At 42.7% G+C, this 24104-nt stretch overlaps 1 protein-coding gene across 1 annotated transcript in view; it reads right to left on the bottom strand.

Annotated features, from left to right (window-relative positions):
• SPRED1 (sprouty related EVH1 domain containing 1) overlaps window positions 1-24104 on the bottom strand; it is an 84615-nt gene that overhangs the window by 28230 nt on the left and 32281 nt on the right. Inside the window, exon 2 of the mRNA XM_066636009.1 lies at window positions 6976-7150. Within this exon, the coding sequence (XP_066492106.1) occupies window positions 6976-7150 (175 nt within the window). The remainder of the gene's footprint in view (window positions 1-6975; window positions 7151-24104) is intronic.

Raw genomic sequence — 24104 nt, 5'->3', positions numbered from 1 at the left:
ATGGTGATCTGGTCTTCAAGGAAAAAGTGTGGGCATCATCCTGGAACAGAGAAAACATGGGGCAGGGCTTTCAGTGCCAAGGGGTTGTGGGCTGCACCTGGTCTCCTTCCTCCTCCAGGTTCCCAATGCCCATGTCCTTCTTTACTTCCTGCTTTCTCTAGCACTGAAAAAAGAAGTATGCCGAGCACATAAATGCAAAATTGTAGCATGCATAATTTCTTTATGCATGACATTCAAAAGACATAGGCTTTCCAATGCCTTCTCTCTGGTTTTGTTTGCTCTTCCATGGCCCGAAAAAGAAACTAGACAATGAGATGTGCAGTCCTTCCGCAGCATAAGTATCTCATTATTCAGCCAGAAAGCAAAACAAATATCACTTTAAGTTCATTGCATCTGAGAACCTGAAACACTGAAGCTTGCATGCCTGCTTAATGCTGCATGTAAAAGAAACTCTCTATCTATGCTTACATAGCTTAAAAGAGCAGTAGACCTGTCCAGGTTAAAGTGGAAGGTAATTGTTCCAAGTAGACTGGCTGGAGCCAGATCTTGGAAGGGAAGTATAATAAAAGAGGAAGTCTGCAATTATGTCAAGGGTGCTTTGTGAAGAGAAAGGGAAAAAAAAACCCTTTACATTCCAAAAGAGATCTAAACAAGCTGGGTAAACAAGTCCAGAAATAGTCTCTGTCGCTCTAAAGTGAAATCCATATCCTGGGTGCTATCACTTTTCAAGATACCTGACAGGCTCTTTGTCAGTAGCAAACATTCTCATTCATGAAGCTATAGCCAGGCTTTTGCCGCCAGTATCTTGCAACTAAAATAAAGCGATTAAAGAGCTTTACTGTATACCATAACAGCATTTCTTATCCTGACTGGACAAACCGATCTTTTGCCTGCATTCCAGTTAATGTCCTTCCTCAGGCTACTGCTATTTCTTTGTGGGTGCACAGTCTACAGGCTGAGAACCCGATAATCGAACAATAAGAATAACAATTCTTATTGTTTTGAGCCATCACAATGCTTGGAGATGCCAAGCATGTTTGAAAGGATCTTAAAGCAAGAAAAGCATAATTACACTCAGATGAGTTCCTCTAAAGCTCACCCTGCATCTGAAGGAACCATCGTAAGATCCTCAAGAACTTGTGTCATTCCCAAGGAAAGTGAGATCTTGCCACACTTTCTGAAGACTAAAGCAGCAGATGACTTGTGTCATTTTGAAAAACCACAATTCCAGGAGCATTACCTGGCAATCATCAGAACTGACACTTAAGAATTATTTTTAAGTTTTAAGAATTATTGTTAAGGAACATCATCATGGAGTGAAACTTGTTGCATTCAATTCTGTACTTGGCAAAAGGCAGGTGTTTTTTTTTTTTGACATAAGGATCCGCCTACAACACTACCTGCCATAGATACATGTTAAGGCACTTCCTAGGCTCTGACATACTTGCTTCTTGTGTCTGAAAGTTTGGATAGTTCAAAACTGGCACCTACATTCAAATATGCTCTAACACACCTAGCAACTACCTGAGCAGTTAACTACAATGCTTGCTATTCTTAAGTGTTCTTATAAGAACTGTTTGAAGGGTGACAGCCAAGGTATGCCTCATGCATTAATTCAACCGAACAAGTTATGTATCTGAGACATCTGGTTCACTTTCCAACAGGAAACCAGGCTGGTTAAAGGTTATTTGGAATTTTCTCAGTTTTTTCAAGGAACTTGTTCAAACATTTGAAGTGTCTCTCTGGCTCCTCAAAGCACGAAGGCGGAAGGACTCTCTCAAGCTCCCCTCCTTTTTATCCAGGCACTCTTCATCACATGGATTTATACAAGAAGGGAAGATGAAGGAGTTTCCGGAGAAGCAGAGTCATGCCATTCTGGCTATAGGACTGCCCTGTGATGTGACTGAAGAACAGGCAGGAGCGACTACTTCAGTTGCCTTTCCTGGAAATGACTGCAGTTATGATGCATGGAAGCTGGCCCACCCACACCGTGTGATAGGATAACACTCCAGGGCAATGTGCAGAAGGTTACAGAAGGTGACCGGATGGGAGTTTCTCATCTGGACACTAATGAGTGGTTTGCGGTAGGAGGGGCAGAAATGAAAGAGATGACAAATATTACGTCTTTCTAAGCAGCCTACTCAGTCTCCGATTCTTCCCCACCCTTTACCACTGGCTCCACACCTTTCAGGACTACTCAGTGTTGTTAGTATCCAGTCCAATTTGCCATATGTACTTATGATATTGTGCATACATCTGGAGTCTTGTAAAAAACCAAACCAAACCATCATTTATGACAAGGAAAGCATAAACCATCTGGAACAGTAAGTTAACTGACAGGCTGTAGACTTGTGTGCAGACCTGCGCATGTGTGGAATGCCCATGACAGCCTGAGTTATCATCAGTTTAGATGGTAACAAAACAATGGAGGAGTCAGAGGGAGGGCCTACCTAGGCAAGCACCAGGAATCCACATGCTCCCAGGGATCCTGATGATCCATCCCACTAGGTCACTCTAAGTTTTCAAAGTGGACCCTCTAGACCAGTGATTTTCAACCACTGTGCCGTGGCACACTGGCATGCCGTAGATGGTCCGCAGGTGTGCCTGGGGAGTTTGGGGAGGGTCATTTATTAGTAGGGCAATTGGGGGATTGGAGCCCCCAACCAGCAGCATGGTGTGCTTTGTCAATGGTAAAAAAATGGATGGTGTGCCTTGACCATTTTAGCGCCCTGTCAGTGTGCTGTGAGATGAAAAAGATTGAAAATCACTGCACTTTGGCAGCAACCGCACAGCAGTGGCAGCAATGGGATTCTTCCCACAGGGGCCTACTAGACATTCGGGAGGGGAGGGGAGGGGAGGAGAAGTGGCCAGGAATACACTGCTCTCCCCCCCCCTTTCTGGACAATCCTTGCGCCATCTCTTTCTTTCCTTCTCTCTGACAGCAATTTCCTTTTGCTGTTCTTTCCACTCTCAGTTGCTGGAGATAAGGAAAGTGACGAACTGGTGACCCCTTTAAATCTGAGTTCTACCCCCTGCATTCCACTGAAACAGAATCCTTCTTGACCTCTCTGCTGCTTTTGATACAATTGAACAACACTCCCTCGTTTGACTTCCTGTATGCCTTCTGTCTCCATGACTGTCATAAGAACATAAGAACAGCCCCACTGGATCAGGCCATAGGCCCATCTAGTCCAGCTTCCTGTATCTCACAGTGGCCCACCAAATGCCCCAGGGAGCACACCAAATAACAAGAGGAAATGTCCTCAAATGGCTCTCTTCCTACCAGTGCAAATGTTCTCTTAATGTTTCCCCAAGGAGAATTATTTTCCTCCTGTTTCTCTCTCTCTTTCTCTCAGCTTGAATACTTCATCACCATTCAGGTCACAAACATAGTATGAGAAGAGCACAATCCTACCCAATTTTTCAATACCAATGTAGCCCTGAGGTAATGGAACAAATGTTCCCTAACTTTAAGGAGGCCTCTGACACCTCCCCCCCCCCCACTGCAAGATACTGTCCACACTCTGTTAGCATGGCTGCATCAGTGCTGGAAAGTTGGATAGGATTAGGCTCCAAGACTGAAACAGCTCAGGATTCTCCTAAAACCTCATAATCTCTCTTTATAATCTCTCTGTGCCCATTAGTGATGTCACCGTCTACCCTGTTGAGGAGGTTCAGAGCCTTTCCTTCCTCTTTAACTCTTCTCTTTCCTATAATCCATTTCTGCCCAGCCCACAGGTATACACATTTGACCCCTGTTGCGTATATGAAACATTGGGCAGAAATGGCTTAGGGCCCAATCCTATCCAACTTTCCAGCACTGGTGCAGCTGGAATGCAGCCCCAAGGTAAGGGAAGAAATATTCCCATACCTTGAGGAGGCCTCTGTGACTGCCTTCCTACCACAGGATGCAGCGCACGCCCCACTGGCATGGCTGCAACAGCACTGGAAAACCGAATAGGATTTGGCCCTTAATCCCACATTCAGTCTGGTGCTGAAGCATGTCACCTTTCCCTTTGCAGTATTGCAAAACTACAGAGCTGCCTCCCTGCCCGCTCAGTTCATGCCCTGGTAGTTTCTCATCTTGACTACAGCAGCCACCTCTTCACTTGCCCTCCGCTGGCTCACCTCACTTACATCCAGCCTTCTGCTGCCAAAGTCATTCATTCTGGCTATGTCACTCTGGCTATGTCACCCCATGATCTGCTCTTGGATCCACCAAAGAGTTTTGCCCTTTCCTGCAAAACTCTCCATTGTCTCTGTCATCCTGCCACACCTTTGCTCTGCCAGTTCTGCCACCCTCAAACATCTGGAAGGGTCTGTTCTCTCAAATAACTCCTCCAGTGCCACCCCTGAAACTGGTAGAGCCTCCCTTTGCCTGAAGATAACATCCGCAGGTCGCCAGTTCAAGGCCACCAGCACCGAAGGAGCAGACAAACTGAGCCGAGTTATTCCACCTGCTCTTTGGTGTGAGCAAAGAAGCATCTTGGCTGCCCTCCATGTGAGAGATGAAGGAGCTGCTTGTCAGCTTGCGTGGGAGGAAATCAGAGGCAAGAATGTGATACCAGATCAAAAAAGATCCAGCTGAAATGTTCTGGTTCTTGAAAGATAGAACCTTTCTTTGATTGTAAAAATCCCTATGGGGATTTAGAACAGCCTGCCCATGTAAACCGCCTTGAATAAAGTCTGAGGAGAAATCTGACGACCAAGAAAGGCGATATATAAATACATGTATTATTATTATTATTATTTGATTCAAGATGGTGGTCCCTGGAAGAGTCAGGAAGAGGCTGCTGTGAAAGGGTGCTGTGACCATGGTAAGTTTGGGAACCACTGGCTTAGTTCTAACAAATTATTTTACCATTTCCACAGTAAGGCTGCTGTAATTCTCTCTCTGAGAAACTAGAGGTGCCTCTCAGAGGCCTCACACAGCCTCCCTGGGCCTCAGAACAACTCCGGACAGAAGGCACATGTCCGGAGGGTCCACTGTGGGTCCTCCAGCCACAGTTCAGAACCAAATCCACAGGTTCCGAATCTGCAGATAAGGAGGACCCACTCTACATCATTTAGCAGTGGCTCGTTTAGGAGCATGCCAGAAGCAGACTATCTCACGTGACTTTATTTATTATAAATATTATATCCTGACTTTCTCATTTGTAGTAAAGTTCTCAAGGTGGCTAAAAAAGGTAGGCTAAAGCCACTCACAGCAGCATAACACACTAGTATCAAGGTAAAGGCAAGGTACAGAACAGGGATGTCAAAAGCCGACTCAACAGGAAGGTTTTCACCTGGCAGCAAAACTAGGGAGGACGGCTCTGTGTATTCAAATGAAGCCTTATCATCCTCTTTAGTTTATGTGGAGAAATAGGTAATATAGATCCTAAATAATTTCAGATTACTACTTACTGGGGGAGGGGTCATTTTATGGTATATACACGTTGTGTTTATACGTATATATGTTTTATGGCATATACCATAGGGTGCTATATGCTATTTTTCTTCAAGTGACTCTGCACAGTTGATGCAACTTTTAACAGACCCAACAGCACAGATAGGGGCTTATTGCATAGCTACTGTCTAATAGAGATGCTGAATCCCTTATTTGAATCCGGCCACCACCCATGAAGTTGGGTTTAAACATAATCCCATCTGTGTGGGAGATTTCTTTACTCAGCATGTAGTTGGTCTGTGGAACTCCTTGCCACAGCATGTGGTGATGGCATCTGGCCTAGATGCCTTTAAAAGGGGATTGGACGAGTTTCTGGAGGAAAAATTCATTACGGGTTACAAGCCATGATGCGTATGTGCAACCTCCTGATTTTAGAAATGGGCTATGTCAGAATGCCAGATGCAAGGATGCAGGTCTCTTGCTTGTCTTGTGTGCTCCCTGGAAGCGGGACTAGATGGGCTTATTGCCTGATCCAGCGGCGCTGTTCTTATGTTCTTATGGTCATAGGCTAGAATTAAAGAATCCCGGGCTTGCCAGTGATTTCGTGGGTAGTGGTTCCTAAACTTTTTCAACCAGTTGCTCCCTTGACCTATTGAGCCATTGGCAGAAGCTCCCTATTAGGGCTACAATCCTATACATTCTATAGGGTGGCAAGTTTTTAACAAATATTCCCCGGCTGGTTTCCGCTGCTCCCTATCCAACTGCATAAGCAGTATGAACATCCAAAGAATTGTCACTGGAATCATGTCTATGAACATTTCCATACCAAAACAACAAGCAATACATTTTTTGTCTTGTTAAATTCCTGGAATTACATATTACATTCAGGCAAAAAAAAAAAGGAAAAAAAAAAGAAAGATCTGTTTGCAAAGAGAACTGTCATATTTATTCAGTGCTTTCCACCATTTATAGCTCTGAAATATGGAAATGATTTTAGGTTTCCCAAAATTATTAAAGCTTAATTAGGAGTGGTCCAGCCTCAAAAAATCCAGTATGGCAATAACACTACTTTGGTTGAACATGCTGCATTCATATCCCTACAGATTGTGTTATTGTGATCATTTTTTGTAAGTTGCTTTGAAGCATCTTAGGGCTATGGATATATAATTTTTTAAAATAAAAATGAATTCTTCTGCCTTGAAGTTAGTTGCTTTGTTGATTTTGGCTGCAATCCTATCCACACTTACCTAGGAGTAAGCCCCAATGACTATAATGGGACTTCTGAGTAGACATGCATAAGGTTGGGCTATTTGTCAATTAACTGAATCATTAGAAGAGGCATGCACCTTACATTCAAGATGAGCAGACTATAACAAAAAACAAAACTAAATCAGTATGCGTTTCTGGGTTCAAACACATTTTAGAGAACATTTTCCTTTAGGCATAAATATGTCTACACAAGATTTAGAGAGTGTTGCTCTTAAAGCTATTTCTTGCTTAGGTGATAACTTTTCTCTTGGCTTTTAATGGAAGAACAGGAATAGGGATTTTCATCAGTGAAACAATAAATGTATAGTAGTTTTTACCGTTTTATCCCTGAGACGCTCCCCATGTATAAGAAAATCAGCACAGCCATTTTCTTCCTGGTGAAGAACTTTGAAAACGGTGACACAGCTTAGTCCACCCCCTCCAAGTGGTAACCATCCACCGCTTGAGTCATCACGGGTCATCACCACAGCTCGCACACGGGCATAACTATTACTGAAACAAAGGAGGGAAAAAGGTGAATTAACTTGTCCACTTATTTAGTGAATGCAATTAAATTAAGCATTAAAATTTCATTGTTCAAACCACTGGTGCTCAAAATCCCCCTTGATTGGGAAACATAGACACTCTGGTTTGTGTGCCCGGTGTCCCAGAAGGCCATGCCACAGGACATCCAGGCAGATGCAACAGCCCAGAATGCCCCTGTCCCCCAGTTGAAGAGGACTTTGTGTGGTGCCCAAGGGAAACCAAAAGATCTGGCGGACAGATCCGTGCGAATGCCAGATCCAGCCCCTGGGTCACGGTTTGTGCAGCTCTGGGTCAAAGCTTCAACAAATCTAGTTAAGTGTACCCCTATCAGTATCTGATTTGTATTGTGCAATTCTTCCTTCAAGTCTAGTTGAGGTCTATCCAGTGAACTGCCCACTGAACTGACTATTACAACATTCCTGACCTGTACAAAGTGTTCAAGAATGGTTGAAAGTACTGCACTAAACCAAAAGCCAGGCAACGGACCATGAGGTTCTCAGACAGAGAGGGTTTCTAGGGCTCAGCCCTGCTACCATTAGCAGGAGTTTTTGATGCCACTTGATTGAAATGGGATGCTAGGATGAGCCAGGCAAATATACAGCATTGACTGAAAAATGTCAGCAGTGTAACAAAACCAGTCTCCACAAACTTAATACAGCAGGTTGGCTGTGACAGTCTCATCAAAATGGGTGGCAAGGTAGTATTGCTCAATAGTAGTAACCATGGCAACAGCATTGGCTGATATGGTCCTGTTTGCGTTCAACTGTAGATTGTCTGATATGAGACAAATGGGCACAGATTTGAGCACAAGGACCCTACCAAGTAAAAGCTTAAGCTAAGTCCATGACTGCCATGTTTGCTCCACTGCTTCTTCTGGAAAAATCACTTAATTTGTTCCGTATTTACTGTTACTGTTAAGTGGAGCAATTATGGAAGGTCAATGACCTGTAAAATGAAACAGTACAGTAACTCCAATAATTTCAGTTATCTGCAGACAGAAAATATTTTTTTAAAAATACAGAAAATTCATCTTTCCTTCCTCTTCAGAAATAGATCACAGCACTTCACCTCATGGCTCCCTCCAACCCAGAGATGCTTCGGTGGCTGTAAACAAGGAAGTATCCAACCAGCCATTCACTCAGGCAAGATGCCTCTAGGTCTTAAAAACTCACCACTATATCGTACATACGGTTTGCTACCATCCATGGTTTTGAGCATCCATGGAAGCTCCTGGAATGTACCCCTGGCAGATATAGGGGGGCTGCTGTATTAATAACTTATTTCAAATTATTTCCTTTCAGTGGTATACAGTACTGGATAAGTTCACAGCCTATAGGAAATGGAAACTCATGGAAGAGGTTGATAACTTGGGGAATGTTTCCTCAAAGGCCATAATCAACATTTAAATGTGGGCTTAAACCTTCCCTCTTGCACTGTGCGGGGGTTTGGAAAGTGGGGGAGAATCAGACAGGGAGCAATGAGATCCATTTACTTCAAAACATCTGACTCTCTCAATATACTTTTACCACTTTAAGTGTCAGGGAATTGCTAAAGAAAGAGAAAAAATAATAATTTTAACTGGACTTTCCAACATTGTTTTTTTCAAGGCAACTGACATTTCAGATGCCTTCACACATTATCACAGGATCACACACTTTTTACACAACCTGCTAAACATTCACCAGTCAGAATCAATGACATCTGAACTGTCTGTAAAAGGCTCTTTATTCAATTGGGGTTGAACACAGAAAAGCAAGGGGTAGATAATGATAAATCTCAATGTCTTTATAATGGGAGAAGAAGCCCTAGTTGCTGTTTAAGCCATTTCTGCCGAACATTGTAAATATGCAACAAGGACCAAATGTGTACACCTGTGGGCTGGGTAAAAATGGGTTAAACTCTGGTTTGTATGAACAAATGTTGCAAGAATTCCTGTTTTGCTGCTTCACAATCTATACACCCACCAGGATCAGATTTCTTGAAAATGACTGGTGACCCTTAGATTGTCCAGGAAGACCGATATGCTCACTCACAAGCTGAGCTGAAGGACAACTCTGAGAGCTCACAGAAGATACATCTGAATAGTAGCCAACACAGACCAAATAAGTCATCCCTTGAAGTGGTATTCAAGTATGTGTTACGTGTGCTTCCAAATAAACAACAACAACAACAACAACAACAACAACAACAAGGTATTTATATACCGCCTTTCTGGTCACTGGATTACTCCTCTGACTTTATTCAAGGCGGTTTACATAGGCAGGCGTTTCTAAATCCCTCAAGGGGATTTTTACAATCATAGAGATTCTCTCTTTCAAGAACCAACAACATTTCAGAATGGACCTTCCTGGTTTGGTCTCACTTCTGGCCTCCCAGGCAGGCTGACAAGCAGCTCCATCTCTCACATGGAGAGCAGCCAAGACGCTTCTAGCTCACACCAAGAGCAGATGGAATCACTCAGCTTGGCTTATCAGCTGCTTCAAGTTCTCGCCATTCTCAGCAGTGCAGGGGGCTGCTGGTGTTGTCGAACTGGCGACCTTCTGATGTTATCTTCGGGTTAACGGAGACTCTACCCTCTAGAACAGACCTCCTGTCTTTTCCATTTTTAGTACAGTATTTGGGATAATCTCGCCTTTTCCATTTTTAGTACAGTACTTGGGATTTTTTTCCCCAGAGTGAAATAACTCCAAGTTTTGAAAATTAAAAATGTTTCCCAGATTAGTTTTAATTGAAGTTACATACCTCTCAGCTCTGGCCTACACATGTGCACATCTTGTCTTCCAAGAATGTCTAGGATATAATGTGAATTCGTACACATGTTCTCTATCTCAGTGAAGCACACAGTTTTGATAGTAACAGGACTCTGCAATTCTGCATCCCTTGAAGCAGGCCACAGCATTTTGTCTCTCAGCTTTTGCAAACACAGTCTCTTCATTTAGATTCCAAGCTAGGGACACACTTTTTGCCTCTCACATAAAATATAGTTCTAGAAGACAATTTCAATCCTGGCTTCATTTGATAAATACTGCATTTTGAACACACATCTCTCATCATGAACCAAGACGACTCTAACAACCCAGAAGATCAGACATGAGTCACTGAGCAAACTAAACATTAGAGGCCTTTTCTCTAATTAAATTCATCACTACATAGAATTAGCTTACATGTCAAGTAGGCAGTTCCATGAAGGAACAGTCAAACCAACCAACCAACCTGTAGTTAATATCTTAAAGGATCTGGGGTTGGTGAGAGACTAAAGAAGAAGAAAGAAAAGGAGTGACAGACCAATTCAGCCGCTCGGCTGAGCTTTAAAGAAAATTCAAATTTGTTCTGAGAGACTTGACACACAATGTGTTCTTGGCAAGTTCCCCTTTGCCTTGCTTTTCCATGGAGAGAGCATTTTCTTTTCTTCTAGGTTTGTCACTGTACAAACTATTCAAAGTTGCAAAACAGATAAAAATGCCAGGTCTTTCGAGATGGGGAAGCATCTTCTGCATAGTGAATCTCTCCCTGGGGCTGTCATTGACCAAATTCACTGACAATTTGACAGATTCCCCCCCCCCCCCACACACACAAACAAAATATTTAAATGGTTCTTCTCTTATGCTTAGCAGGGAGAAGTGCAACTGCCCCATTCAACCTCACTAATGACGAAGTCCCACGGCCCTGTAGCACAGGTGCTGAGTGTCGTAAACATGCTGCAAAGCATGTTTACGGAACCGAGTGAGGAGGGAGTGTCAGGGCTGGCCTCAGTGCCCGGAAGATGACTCTGCAACACAGCCAGTGACAAGTCTTGCCACTGGCTGGCGGACCATTTTTTTGGGGTGGGGATGGCGGAACTGGCCAGAAATTTGAACTGGGCAGAGAGAGGGCAGAATGAGGGGAGGGACCGGGATGGCGGAGGCTTCCTCCACCAGATCCAAAGCTCGGTGTCAGGCTTGCAAACCTGACGCGGAGCTCTTCAGGTCTGCACCAGTGAATTAGCTGGCAGACTCTAGAAAGCCCATTGTGGAGGCTGGGACTTTCCTCAGGGGGAAAGAGGACAAAAGTCCCCTCCCTTCCCCGATTCAGGCAGCTTCCCAGCACCTGCAGGACACAGCGGTCACCATTTTGGCACTGCTGTTCCTCCAGGTGCCTGGAAGCATAGAACTGGGCTGATAGTATGCTTCCCTGTGGCTGTCGCTGGGTCCCTTTTTCATCTTAGCCATGGATTATTTCAAATATTCTGCTTTTCAACAACAACATGTGAAAAATACGTGAAAAGACAGTTCCCATTCCTAGAAGGTTCACATTCTTTATGTAAGCCTTCTAGGAAAGAGAACCATCTTTTCACATAATTTTTCATGTGTTGTTGAAGGGCAGAATACTTGAAGTAATCCATGGTTAATTTTAATGAAGCTTAAACACAAAGGTTATATGCGCACAGATCTGGGGGAGGGGGTTTGCTAGGACAATACTTCTTTCTAGCTGTAGCAAAATCAGGAATGAGTTTTGTGCTCTCCCCCCCCCCCCCAGGCCACCTCTTTCCCACTCTCAATGCTTAATGACTGCTGATAGATCCAGTCTTTATTTGAAAACAGATCTTCCTAAACTGGCAATACAGAACCATTAGAAAGTGGTTCTAGACTGCCGAAGTGATCCTATGTTCAAAGAAGTGTAGCATCTCAATGCACATGTGGTATGAGAGAAAGAAGAACAGTTATATGGTCTCCTTTCCCCAACATTACTGAGTGAATAGCCATTAAAAATTGCGGCAAATTTGTTAAGACACAAATTAATAAATGGAGTCTGACAGCACATTACTACATATATAAAAAGTAAAAACTTCAGAAGACAAGAAAATAATCAAATCACTAATATTTATTCCTTAGCTAGAAAACTGACAAAATGTAATGTTTGAAAGCAAGATTCATTTTAAGTTTTTTGTAAGAATTACTTCCATACAACGACGGATTAAGCAGACATTTAAACTGATTGGGATCAGTTTCACTGTTTCACTAGGAGGCTTGAACTGCAGTTGAATCCACAATGATAAAATAAACGATCTGGACACAGATTGAACCAACGGGAATACCAGTTCAGCTCCTGTGAGACAAGGAGAACTTCGATTTGAGTGAATCACAGGAAATAAATCTTGGAAAAAATGCCTTGCTGTTTTCTACAAGTTTATTGCCCCAAAGAAAGCAACTTGGATGAATAATAGACCATTTTCCTAAGAGAAGCACACAGGAGCGTAGTGTCAACTCAAATTGCTAAAATAATCTACTCCCAAATCATCCAAATGCTATACTCAGGAAACCAAGGCTGCATACACACTCATTGGGGAGTAAGTTCAACTGAATTTAATGGAACTCACATACATAAGATTGTGCTGTAAATTGTGTTTATGCTTAAGAGTATTTTAAAGAATTTATTACAGCACATATTAATAAGAGTTTCTCCATGTCCCTCACCTTTCTACCCCAATTGGGCTATATCGGTTTTGATAAGGTAAAAATCACTAGATTGGTTTTGATCAGTACAAACCTAGGTTTTACTGCCTTGGGAGACAAACAAATTTCACCCTTGATGTTGGGGGACAAAACCTTAGTTCTTGTTTAAGGAATTCTTGCTACAATCAAATTCTACATAAGAACATAAGAACAGCCCCACTGGATCAGGTCATAGGCCCATCTAGTCCAGCTTCCTGTATCTCACAGCGGCCCACCAAATGCCCCAGGGAGCACACCAGATAACAAGAGACCTGCAAGGCCTCCTGGGAATTGTAGTTTAAGAACATAAGAACAGCCCCACTGGATCAGGCCATAGGCCCATCTAGTCCAGCTTCCTGTATCTCACAGCAGCCCACCAAATGCCCCAGGGAGCACACCAGATAACAAGAGACCTGCAAGGCTTCCTGGGAATTGTAGTTAAGAACATAAGAACAGCCCCACTGGATCAGGCCATAGGCCCATCTAGTCCAGCTTCCTGTAACTCACAGTGGCCCACCAAATGCCCCAGGGAGCACACCAGATAACAAGAGACCTGCATCCTGGCGCCCTCCCTTGCATCTGGCATTCTGACATAGCCCATTTCTAAAATCAGGAGGTTGCACATACACATCATGGCTTGTACCCCGTAATGAATTTTTCCTCCAGAAACTTGTCCAATCCCCTTTTAAAGGCGTCCAGGCCAGTCACCATCACCACATCCTATGGCAAAGAGTTCCACAGACCAACCACACGCTGAGTAAATAAATATTTTCTTTTGTCTGTTCTAACTCTCCCAACACCCATTTAATTCCATAGAAAACTGCAGTGAATTTTACTTCACTCAAAAGATTTAGTTTCTTCTTTTTTTAGAAAGTTCAGAAAGATTTGTTAGCAAATAATTATAATGCTAATATGAGAACCAATTTGGTCCAGTTATATTTTAACACCATATTCTATAAAAAATAAACTAAGCAGTGTTCCTGGCACTCTTGAAGCAAAAGAGGGTCATCCAAAAATTTAATTTTCCTTCCATTTAGCAGAAGGTAATTTTTTTTATTACATCTGTGCGCAGTGGCTTCTCAGATAAAAGTGGAAACACCACATCCTTCCTAGGCCTTGGCTACTCCTCACACGGTGAGCTAATGTGGCAGTGGTTCACCATACACTGGGAGTTTTTTTTAATCCTCCCACTCAGTAAATGTTCAAAGACAAAAGTTTGTTTGGGATAGTGCATTTGATCTGCAAGAGCACTGAATGCACATAAATAGCTTATCTTGTGACAGTAGCAGAAATGTGGGGAGATTTGAAGGTGTCCCCGCATGACAACTAAAACGTGCAGATAGTCCCTCGCTCCACAATTCTGATGCAATAACTTTTGGGTCTGGTATATGTTTCTGCTTGCTAAAGTCTGGTATCAACCACTTTAAATCTGGACTACTGATCATTTGTTCACAGTGCCATTTATGTACAGGACATATTACATCAGAGGAGAGGACATGTCCCTGCCCCAAGGAACTCATGATCCAGAAACATACAGAAGGAAGACAACAGGGAAGAGGAGGGGAGTGGTGACAGGGAAAATGTGCAAATTTCATGTATACCTACTTAAGATCCCAATCATCCAACAGAATCTAGCCCCAATTACCCAAGCTTCCCAATCACCCAACAGAGTCTACAGGTTTTGATTCTAGTAAGGCGCTAGAGACCATATATACTGTCAATAAATAACTGCTTAATAATAAGTATGATTAATATACTCCCAGTTCCACCAAGATAGAATGTTGCAAACTAACATCAGGCTAAATCGGTCAGATTCAAGTACAGGATGTTTCACTAACTGTGGCCCAAATGTACTTGCCAAAGGGAAATTCTGACCTCTGACCAGCAAAATACAACCCCCAAAGAACAGTCAAAGATAAACAAGGCTACTTTTATTCAGGGAATCAGGAGTGACATATAAGGAAGAAGAAAGATGTGCCTGCTGCCAGCTCCATACAAAGTATGCACTCAGGTTCTCTCTCTTACTATACTCTACCACCTTGGTGGGTGGATGATGGTCTATTGCCTGTAGAAGAGTTACTGAGCAGTTGTGTATGTGTAATAGAGCGTATGCGTAATAGAGGATTGTGCCGGGGTAGACCTGTCTCCTGGAAGCTATGCCAGGTCTTGAAATCATCTCCAGTAATGTAATCAAGGAAACATGAGGACAGACAGACAGCAGCACCAGCTATGATCAGAGGAAGAAATGAAATAAATTAAGAATGTGTTTTAAGCTTTCTTTTGTCTCTCTGCATAAACCTTTGTATTGTTCTTACTTGTTTTCAAATATCCCTTTTAAAACATTTAAGGTTCTGAGATTATTTGGAACAGCTAAACTGTTCATACTGCCTTACTGTCTAACCTAGTTTTATTTAGTACTCAGATGCTCAAAGAAACACCTCCTCATGCATGTTTTGCCCATCACATGAGGTCATCCCAGGTGGCCTGCGCAAGTGCTGTTGCCTTTTGTGCTTTGGGTATTGGTGAGAGATGACAGGTCTTTTCTGTTGTGTCATTAGGCCTGTGAAATTCTCTTACACAGAACCTGGGCCTGCTCTATCCTGGCTGGCCTTCCATAGAAGTCTTAAGACTTTAAATCATAATCATCATCATCATCATCATCCCCCCCCTAACTTTTAATTAGGACTTTGAGAATTGTTTCATGGATACTTTTGTTGTATGGTAACATTCACTTTTATAATGTATTGCTTTATCTACTCATGTACGCTTTTTTCTCATGTATTATATTGCTTATTAACTATTCCCCTCCCCTTCAGAGCCAGGTGCATGCCTCTGTTTGGCTCCCCCCACCAGCAATGACTCCAAAGGGGAGGGGGAAGGTCCACTTGCATGCTGTGGCGATGCTCCCTGCAAAACTTAGTGCTTTGCACCCCCGCAAGCTATGCCACTGCTCATACAACAGATTTCTTATCTGCCTGAATAAAGAAATAAAAGATTAGGGGTCAGAAGAACCCCAATTTTAGAGACTGACTGAGGCCCAGTTTCTCCTAATTCTTAGCCCATGCACAGTAATATAGAACATATCTGAAAGGCAAAAATTGTGTTGGTTCAGCCTGACCCTGAGAAGCCAGAGAGGTCTAAGATCTTTTTTCTTTCTTTCTTTCTTTTTTTAACTCTGTAACTTTACTTTTTTTACTTCTTCCATCCAGCTGCAATGTCTCATTCCATCAAGTCCTGCCCACTGAACATGTCCTTACTAGTGAAGCACCTGCACACATATGTTGTTGGCAGGAAAGACAACACTAATGAAAAGGGTGACTCACAACATGTCAAACAGCACTGATTTTTTTTTTTAATCTCCCGAAGCCAAAAGCTCAACAAGGCCCAAGAATTCAGAATAACCTGCACGAGAGGCAGGCTATGTAACTTTTTCAGCCAATTCACCAAGCCTAGGACAAGTACCGGAATGCAGCCTTAGGCAGACCTTAACTGAAGCTAAAGAACCCTGGTGTTTTAAAAAAATGTAGTCAAACTACACCCAGCCTGGAAGGAAACATAGGCTCAAAATACAAAATTATGGTGTTTAGAAAGTCAGCTCCTTTTCTTCTCTCTTTCTCCCCCCACCCCCACAGGACTTGTTGCAAGTTATAGAATGCTAGTTTTACAAAAACCACGTTTTAAATTAGCATTCAGGCATGAAAAGGTAAGTTTTAGTCACTCATTTATTTCCACTCTTGATGACAGAATCTGACGATAGGCAGTTTGAAGGCCTTAATCTGAAAGTTGTCAACACTTCCCCTGTGTCAGTGTGTGAAGAACTTTATGCAGTCAATGAAAGTTTCTAGCCCACTTGTTCACAGAAGGTACTTGTGGCCTAAGGGGAGGGGGGGGAGTGAGTGAGAACATATACCTGTTAAAAAAAACCAACCCTTATCTGTTTCGTCTCCTGAAATTGATGCTTATTCACTCATGAAAGCTGACAAGGCAAACGGGTATTTAAAGGCCAGTGAGTTTTTTTTTTTTTTGCCCTTTCTCTTGTTTGTACTATTTGTGATGACATCACCATGTAGCTTGCATGAGAAAGTGAATAGGGTCACACCATACTGCAACATCACTGAATTGCATTTGCAGCCTTGGCAGCATATAAATACCATATAGATTGTCAATATCAAGTCATTCCATTCCAACAGATGTGTAGGCTAGGCTGGGCTGGGCATCACTAATGGGCAGACAAGTAGTAGCTAGTAAGAGGAGAATTCCAAGGGTTGGAATCACATGTATGTTTGTTTGATTTATATCCTGCTCCCCTGAAAAGGTTTTGAGCAGCTTAAGCAGACTGAAGGGGAACCCCCACCAAGTCGTGTAATTTCCTTACAGGGCAGGAGACGATACAACCTCACAGCCACCCTTCTTTTTCTGGCCTATCACTGAAGGCAACTACCCTTTTCACCTTTGCAAGTGCAGGGCAAATGATTGTTGCAGCAAAGCTATTTGTGAAAGGGGACTTTTAAAGTTTTTAAAACAGTATTTTAATTAAAAGTCAGAATAATACAAAGGTTTATGCAGAAAGCAAAGAGAAAGGTGGAGTCCCTGAAGTGGCTGACCTTCTGGCCAGGGGCTGGGCGACTTTCTACTGGCTGAGGCAACTCAGGAATCTGTTCCAAGGAAGTCCAGGATTGCTCAGTGGAATGTATTCAGAAAGCAGGAATAAAGAGGAAGGAAAACCTTTTTAAAGGTATACAAGGTATCAGCTCTTTTTTCCCTGACTAATGCATGTCCATTAAAGATCTTTATTGGGGCGCTGTAGAAAATGGTCTTTTTCACAAGCTCTGTCGCAAATAAATATTGTGTTCCAACAATTCTTCTTAATGCATGACACAGATGTCTTAATTAATTCCACACTCAATAACTAACTAGAAGCCTGCGGACGAAGAACTGGCTGATGCAATTCCCTGTTTCTTGGTCTCTGTTGCCCCTTAAGGTTTCCAGCTCACAAGGCTTACCGTTGCAAAAGAAACCACAACTGGCAACTTCTCCCCATCCCCTTCAGGGTCTAGATCAAGCCTGTACATCTTGTGATCCATTCAACTAAACACAGCCCACCATGGACAATGGTCCATTAAGAGCGCAGTATAGTCCCTGCTTTTACTGCTTGCTTGGGAGTACGATAAAGGGATGATTGTCAAGCACTTGGCAGATCCAAATATGTTGGGAGGTCAGAAGATGTGCAGGCCCAGTTTAAGATTCTATCCCAGGAACTCTATCCCCCCGCTTACTTTTTTTCTACCACGAGTGCACAGCCCTTCCTGTTTCTAAACCTGAATGTAGTTTTGCCTTATTCCTACTTTTTCATTGGTTCCTCCTTCAGCTTGAGTCTCCACCACTTCCTAGTTTCCTTGGGTCCCAGGTTTGCTTCCTTTGTTGCTTTCTTCCTTTGTTGCACTTCCTTTGCCCACCTGGTTTCTTGACTATCCTAACACTCTTCTCCTGTCTTCCCCCCCATGGTATCAAGCCCTCATAATCTCTTACACACTTCTCCAATTAGCCCTCCTGTCTGTCCCCTCAAAATTCATTCTGCCCCTTCCTTTCCAGCAAAAGAGGTAATTTCAGCTTCAATGCTTTTGACACCCCCTAACTTCTATACTTTTCCCAGTCTTCAGCCTGCCCATGGGAGATTTTAATCCCGGACAAACTTGCCCAACCCTCATAGAAGCTGGGCTGCAAATTGTCTTATCTTCCCAAGCCATTAAACATTCCAAGTCATCACAGCAACTTAGTCCATCAGTATCAGTGACTTCACTGCTCTAAGTGCAACACAACTCAGGTCCAGCACATTGATTAGCATGAATTGGTGTAGTGTTTCATTATACAGCACCAAGTCTGATAATGTGAGAAACAGTGTTGGGAAAACCCAGTGTGGCTAGACTTGAGATGAGTCACTGAGTCACTGTCCCCCATGACGACTTGAAAAAGAGTCATAAGGGGGGGCACGTTCTGAGTCACCCTTTTGTGACTCTAATGGACTTGAGTCGAGTTGCCCCCCCCCCTTAAAAAACCTCCCTTTAAAAAGTGGAAAAAATGGGGCTGCTGCCAGAGTGTGGGTGAGAGTATTTTGGAGTTTTCTTTGAACACTCGTCTACTGTCGCCACCTGTAAACAGGGCAGGAGGGGTGGGAGGGATGGTCATGTGCAGTGCCTACGAGGCTTCCCAGGATGACCTGATCAGAAGTAGACCCTCTTTAGCCATTCATTCAGTGAGGGTTCCCCTCCCAAGTAACAACAGAGCGATGCCTGCAAAGTGTGATTGCTCACCTGCCTCCTCTCTCTCCCTGGGTTGAGTTGCCCCCTTTAAAAGTCAGCCATGGGAAAAAGGAGGCTGCTGCTGGGCTCTGTTTATGTGTGGGTCAGAAGCAGCAAGATGGGACCTGCTGCCCTGTCCCATCTGCAAAGAGGGCGGGAGGGTTGGCAAGAGAGCTGGGTCACGAGTCAGCATGCATGGGGACAAGTGCCAACTCAAGTCTTTCACACTTTCACACTCACGAGTTGCACAGTCAGCCAAAATCACGCATTTTCACAATTTGAATCTGAGTCAGTGACTCAAGTTCCCAACACTAGTGAGAAACATCACTCTCTTTTCAAAAAATTATTATTGTATTCAGTAGACCTGTAAAGCCTGAAAGAGAACAGACTACCAACAAGTAGGTTTCTGAATGGCATTCACTCTTCGTTGGTCACATTCTGCCCCCTCGATCATAAATGTCTGAAACTCTAGGAAGCCCACCCAGTTCAGTTTCTTCATCCAAACTGCAGAATAAAAGTCAGATTGTGTTGAAGATACTCCTTCCCAAAATAGTCTTTTAAGTGAAAATGGATACGGTTCTTTATGTCTCCAACATCTGCAGGACTTGCTAATTACTATTCAGTTCAGCAGGACTTCAACCTACTAAAGACTTGCCTTAGGCTTACTGCGAGTCTGAAGCTGCCTTGCAATGGATATCACAGACAGCATTAAGACAGTATATATGAAGGACTTTGAACATTTGAAGCGTGCCTCATAAGTGTTAAGCGTATTCTTGTCTCCTGCCTCTCAGCCCTTCAGAGTCTGCCTACCTGGTTGGACAAGGTGACTCTCCTTCCCACCCTTTCCGAGGGAGACCCTCCTTTAATGCTGATGCCTGATTTGGTCCTTTTCTTCCTCTATAGATACTCATGGAATATTCTCAAAGTAGGTTTCCCTCATGTATCTTCTCATTGCAGTTGTCATTCAAAGTCCCACCGGTCTCTTATTCATAACCCTGGCTAAAAGCAACACAGCAGTCACCAAGAGAAACCTGAAAGATGCTGGTGTTGTCCCGTCCCCTCCACTGGCACGAGTGGAATAAACTCCCTTTGCTGAAAGGTAATCTGCAATGACCAGAACCAAAGGGGAATCAGTCTTATGCAATCCAGTATTGGGTGAAGCCCAGTTGTGCAAAAGAGGCTGTGCAGGGAGGGGCAGGCAATATACAACAGAAGAAAAAAAGGGGCACTCACACTGACAAAGATCTTTAGTACTGTATATCCCTTTGCCTTGAGCTATAGACTGCTATAAGCAGGAGTATGCATGAAGACTTATCTGTCTCACAGATCACTGGATTGTGATCCAGTGGAAGCCAAAAGGTAAAGTTTAGAAGCAGAGCAGGAGTTCAAGTAACTTGAAAAATGCTGACTGGCTCCATATTGAACCGTCACACACCTATTTATCCAAACACCTGATGTCATTTCCAGGTAATAGAGATAAATAAGGGTACATTTTATATATAATTGAGGAAGTCTAATATTCTAAGGGAAATTACATCTCTAGTTTAAACCCACCTTTCTATCATTATGTCTGTTTACAGAGCCCAAGTCACTTTCTGTATGAACTTCCCACACACCAGGAAATACACACCAAACCAAAGACTTCTGTGCAAATACTTAAATGTAAACAAGACAGACAAGATCACCTTATTTAAGAGTCAGTTCCAGCCATGGCAATGGCTAGAATTATATAACATGGGTTAAAAAGGACTTTAAACTTGGAGGTCCTACAGTGTTTGAATCCTAAGTATATAATTAGTTTGTGTGGCTCCCTAGTCTTCATTCAAGGTTTAGCTGTTTTATAAGTAAATCCCAAGTGGGGGAAGGAACATCCAAGGCGGGCACCACAAAACCAGGACTTCAATAGTGTGTGGGGTACAAAAATCTACTTTTCAGCCTCAGGATTCACAACACCGGCTCCTGTTCCTACCCCCCCCCCTGTAAAAATAAACACTACAGGAAAGAACCACTATTGCTGGAGAAGCAAAGAGTTCAGGACATGCAAAATACCTCCCAATAACTTTTTTCCCTATGTAAACTGCTTTGGACATTTTCTTTTTAAAAAACAAACAAACAAAAAGAAGTCCTTGCATGAACAGGAGTCCCTGTGAGAAAGCGGCATGTCTTCTGTTCCTGGAAGGAGTTTCCAACAACACAGCAACACTCCATAGAAGTTTGGCTATAACCCCTTGGATTACTATTTGCATAGCACTATACCTGTACGTGAAAGGACACATACAAAGAATGAGAGGACAGCTCCCTAACCCAGTGCCCTTGTTATCTAAATATCAACACAGAGGAGACAGAGGAAGGAAGGACATTACCTATTTTATTTTATTTTCAATCCATTTCCTAATGACCTCTAGTATAGAATATGTCTTTTTCACAACTACCACCTACAATGGGTCAATGTTTTCATGGGACTACTCACCATAACCTCAAGCAATGATAACAAGCAATTCATATATTTTACCAATACTGATGTGATGCAACAGACAAATGGATCAGAGTGGAATATACATAATTCTAAGAATTCAAGCATATATATGAGCACATAGAGGTGTTAATCTTCCATTTTGCCAGTTTAGAGACTATTATCTCGGCAAGAAGATAGAGACTTCTTTGAGACTATTTCGGCAAGAAATAGGGCCTTCTCAGTAGTGGCACCAACGCCATGGAATTCCCTTCCCCTTGACTTAAGAACGGCTCCCTCTCTTGTAACTTTCCGGCGAGGCCTGAAGACCCTTCTGTTTAGACAAGCCTTCTGAGTTCCTGGCCTTTTTAACATCTCTTAACATTTTTTAACATCTGCTCACAGGCCTGATCCTTTTCTAATTTGCTGCCCTATGCTCTTACCTGATTAGCTTTTATCTGACTACTGTTTTTATGATATGTTATGTTTTTATCTGCTTTTAAATTATGTTTTTAACTTGTTTTAACCTTGTTTGTAAGCCGCCTTGAGTCCCTTCTGGGAGAAAGGCAGGGTAAAAATGAAGTATAATCATCATCATCAATCATCATCATCTCCTGTAAGATTTAATATACTATCTTAATTTGTTTCTAGCCATACATTCAACCATCCGCTATTTTCAAGCAAGTGAACATGCTATGCACATTTTTTTTTACTTACTCACAGGCTGCTGCATGCTGAAGCATTTTTCTGTCGGAAACATTAAAAGAAATCAGAGGCTTTTAATTCAGACACAATGCTACACCATGGTGTAGCATCACAGTTGTGAGCCTCAGGCCCATGTGCTCCTCGCTCCTCTTTTCACAGGAGGGAAAACATATGCTGCTTTCACTCCTAGTTTAATACAATTCAGGTTTTGTGCTGCATGTGATCCCAAGATTGTTCTAACCACAGTTTGTGAACAAACCAATGTATGAAATTAGAAGAATGGAGGAGAAGCAGCAAATTCCCTTTCTGTGTGCACAAGGGGGGGGGGAAGATAACAAGTGAACGTATGGCTTGTACCAACAATGCTAAACCATGCTTTAGCACAGGGGTCTTCAAACTTTACAACCAAAGGGCCGCATCAAATATCTGGCAAAGTGTGGAGGGTGGGGAAAAAATAAATTTTAAATATCAAATTTAAATAAATACATTAGAGATGAAACTGAGATGAATGAATAAATGAATGAATGAATGGGCTCAAATTTCCAGGATTTCTCCAAGCACCAACAGAAATAAAGACTCTCATTCCCCCACCTCCCAAGCAGCTTACTTAAATATATAGGAGTAAGTATCTCAGAACCAGCATATCACCGCAAACACCTGGAGCATATTCTGAGGGCCAGGACGCCTTCCTGACCCTCTAAGGCCTTCAGAGAGCAAAAAATTTACTATTTTTCAGGAATGATGTTTTTAGGCTCTCAGAATATCTTCCAGACATGACAGGAGCACAGCTCTGGTTGTGTTCATTCAAGTGGGCCAGAAGCTTGCAGGCCACTGGAGTTTGGCTGTGGACCGGATAGAGGCTCACCGTGGGCTGTATCTGGTCCCTGGAACAGGGTTTGGAAACCTCTTCTTTAGCATGACACCTGAACTCAGTCAGAAAGAACCAATCTTAAGCAGGGCTGTATCTTTACAACATCATACACATACAGGTGGGTCCTTTTTATCCACAAATTGGAACCCACGGATTTGACTCAGGGCAAGTTCTGAACTTGTGCTAGAGGGCTCCATCTGACCTTCCAAACATGACCAGAAGCACCTTTTGGTTGCATCCAGAAGATTTTCTGGGTCTCAGTAAGTCTTCTGGAGGTATTGCAAAGGCACTTCTAGTTTCTGAGAAAATTGGAAGTGCCTTTCCGACACCTCTGGATGTGACCATAAGACACTTCTGGTCATGTACAGAAATCCTCTCTGGTCCAGACCTGCTGATTAAATTATCCATGGGTTTTGGTATCTGGGGAAGCTGGAAAAGATCTCCGTAGATAACAAGGGCCAACTGTATATGATATTCCAAGGTGTCATATATTTTGCAAAATAATCTGTATGAATTAGGCAGCAAGTAATCCAGCTGTTGTCCCTTCCACAATGAAGGTGCAGTCAAAATTCATGTGCATGGCACAGAAACTTAAACTAAGCCTGGATAATTCATCCAGTGTAAAGCATCTTAGAATATATAAGGCAGCACTATTCGATAGCGTGGACGATTTGTTGTCTCTGGCTTCTCCCTCACATACACTGGTACTGTATTTATGTGCAGCTAGTTTTGCCGTTTCCCAGCCTGTTCTTCCCGAAAAAGGAAATATAGGCTCACTTGTATAAATAAATATATGGGTCACCACAAGATATCCTGAAGACTCCTCACCACAGTGAATCCAGTATTTCAGCTGGGACAGTGTAACGATCTGCTTGTAACACAGGAACAAGCAAGGAACTGAATTTTTAAGTTCAATATAGGGACTCTAGTATACTGTGTTGGGAAAACAGGTTTACATGTGAGTAATCCTATTCATATATGGAAGCATAAGAAACAATCTTAAAAAAATTTTTGAATTTTTTTCTATAAAACTACAACCAAACTTGAAGAGAAATATTACAAATCACAACCCAATAGCTACATGAACCAGTTTCAGGGCTGAGATTGTCTTGGCTATTACAGT

This window comes from Tiliqua scincoides, chromosome 1 (genome assembly GCF_035046505.1).
Source record: "Tiliqua scincoides isolate rTilSci1 chromosome 1, rTilSci1.hap2, whole genome shotgun sequence".
In the NCBI taxonomy this organism is placed as follows: Eukaryota; Metazoa; Chordata; class Lepidosauria; order Squamata; family Scincidae; genus Tiliqua; species Tiliqua scincoides.
This window is presented reverse-complemented; position numbering and strand designations above follow the sequence as displayed.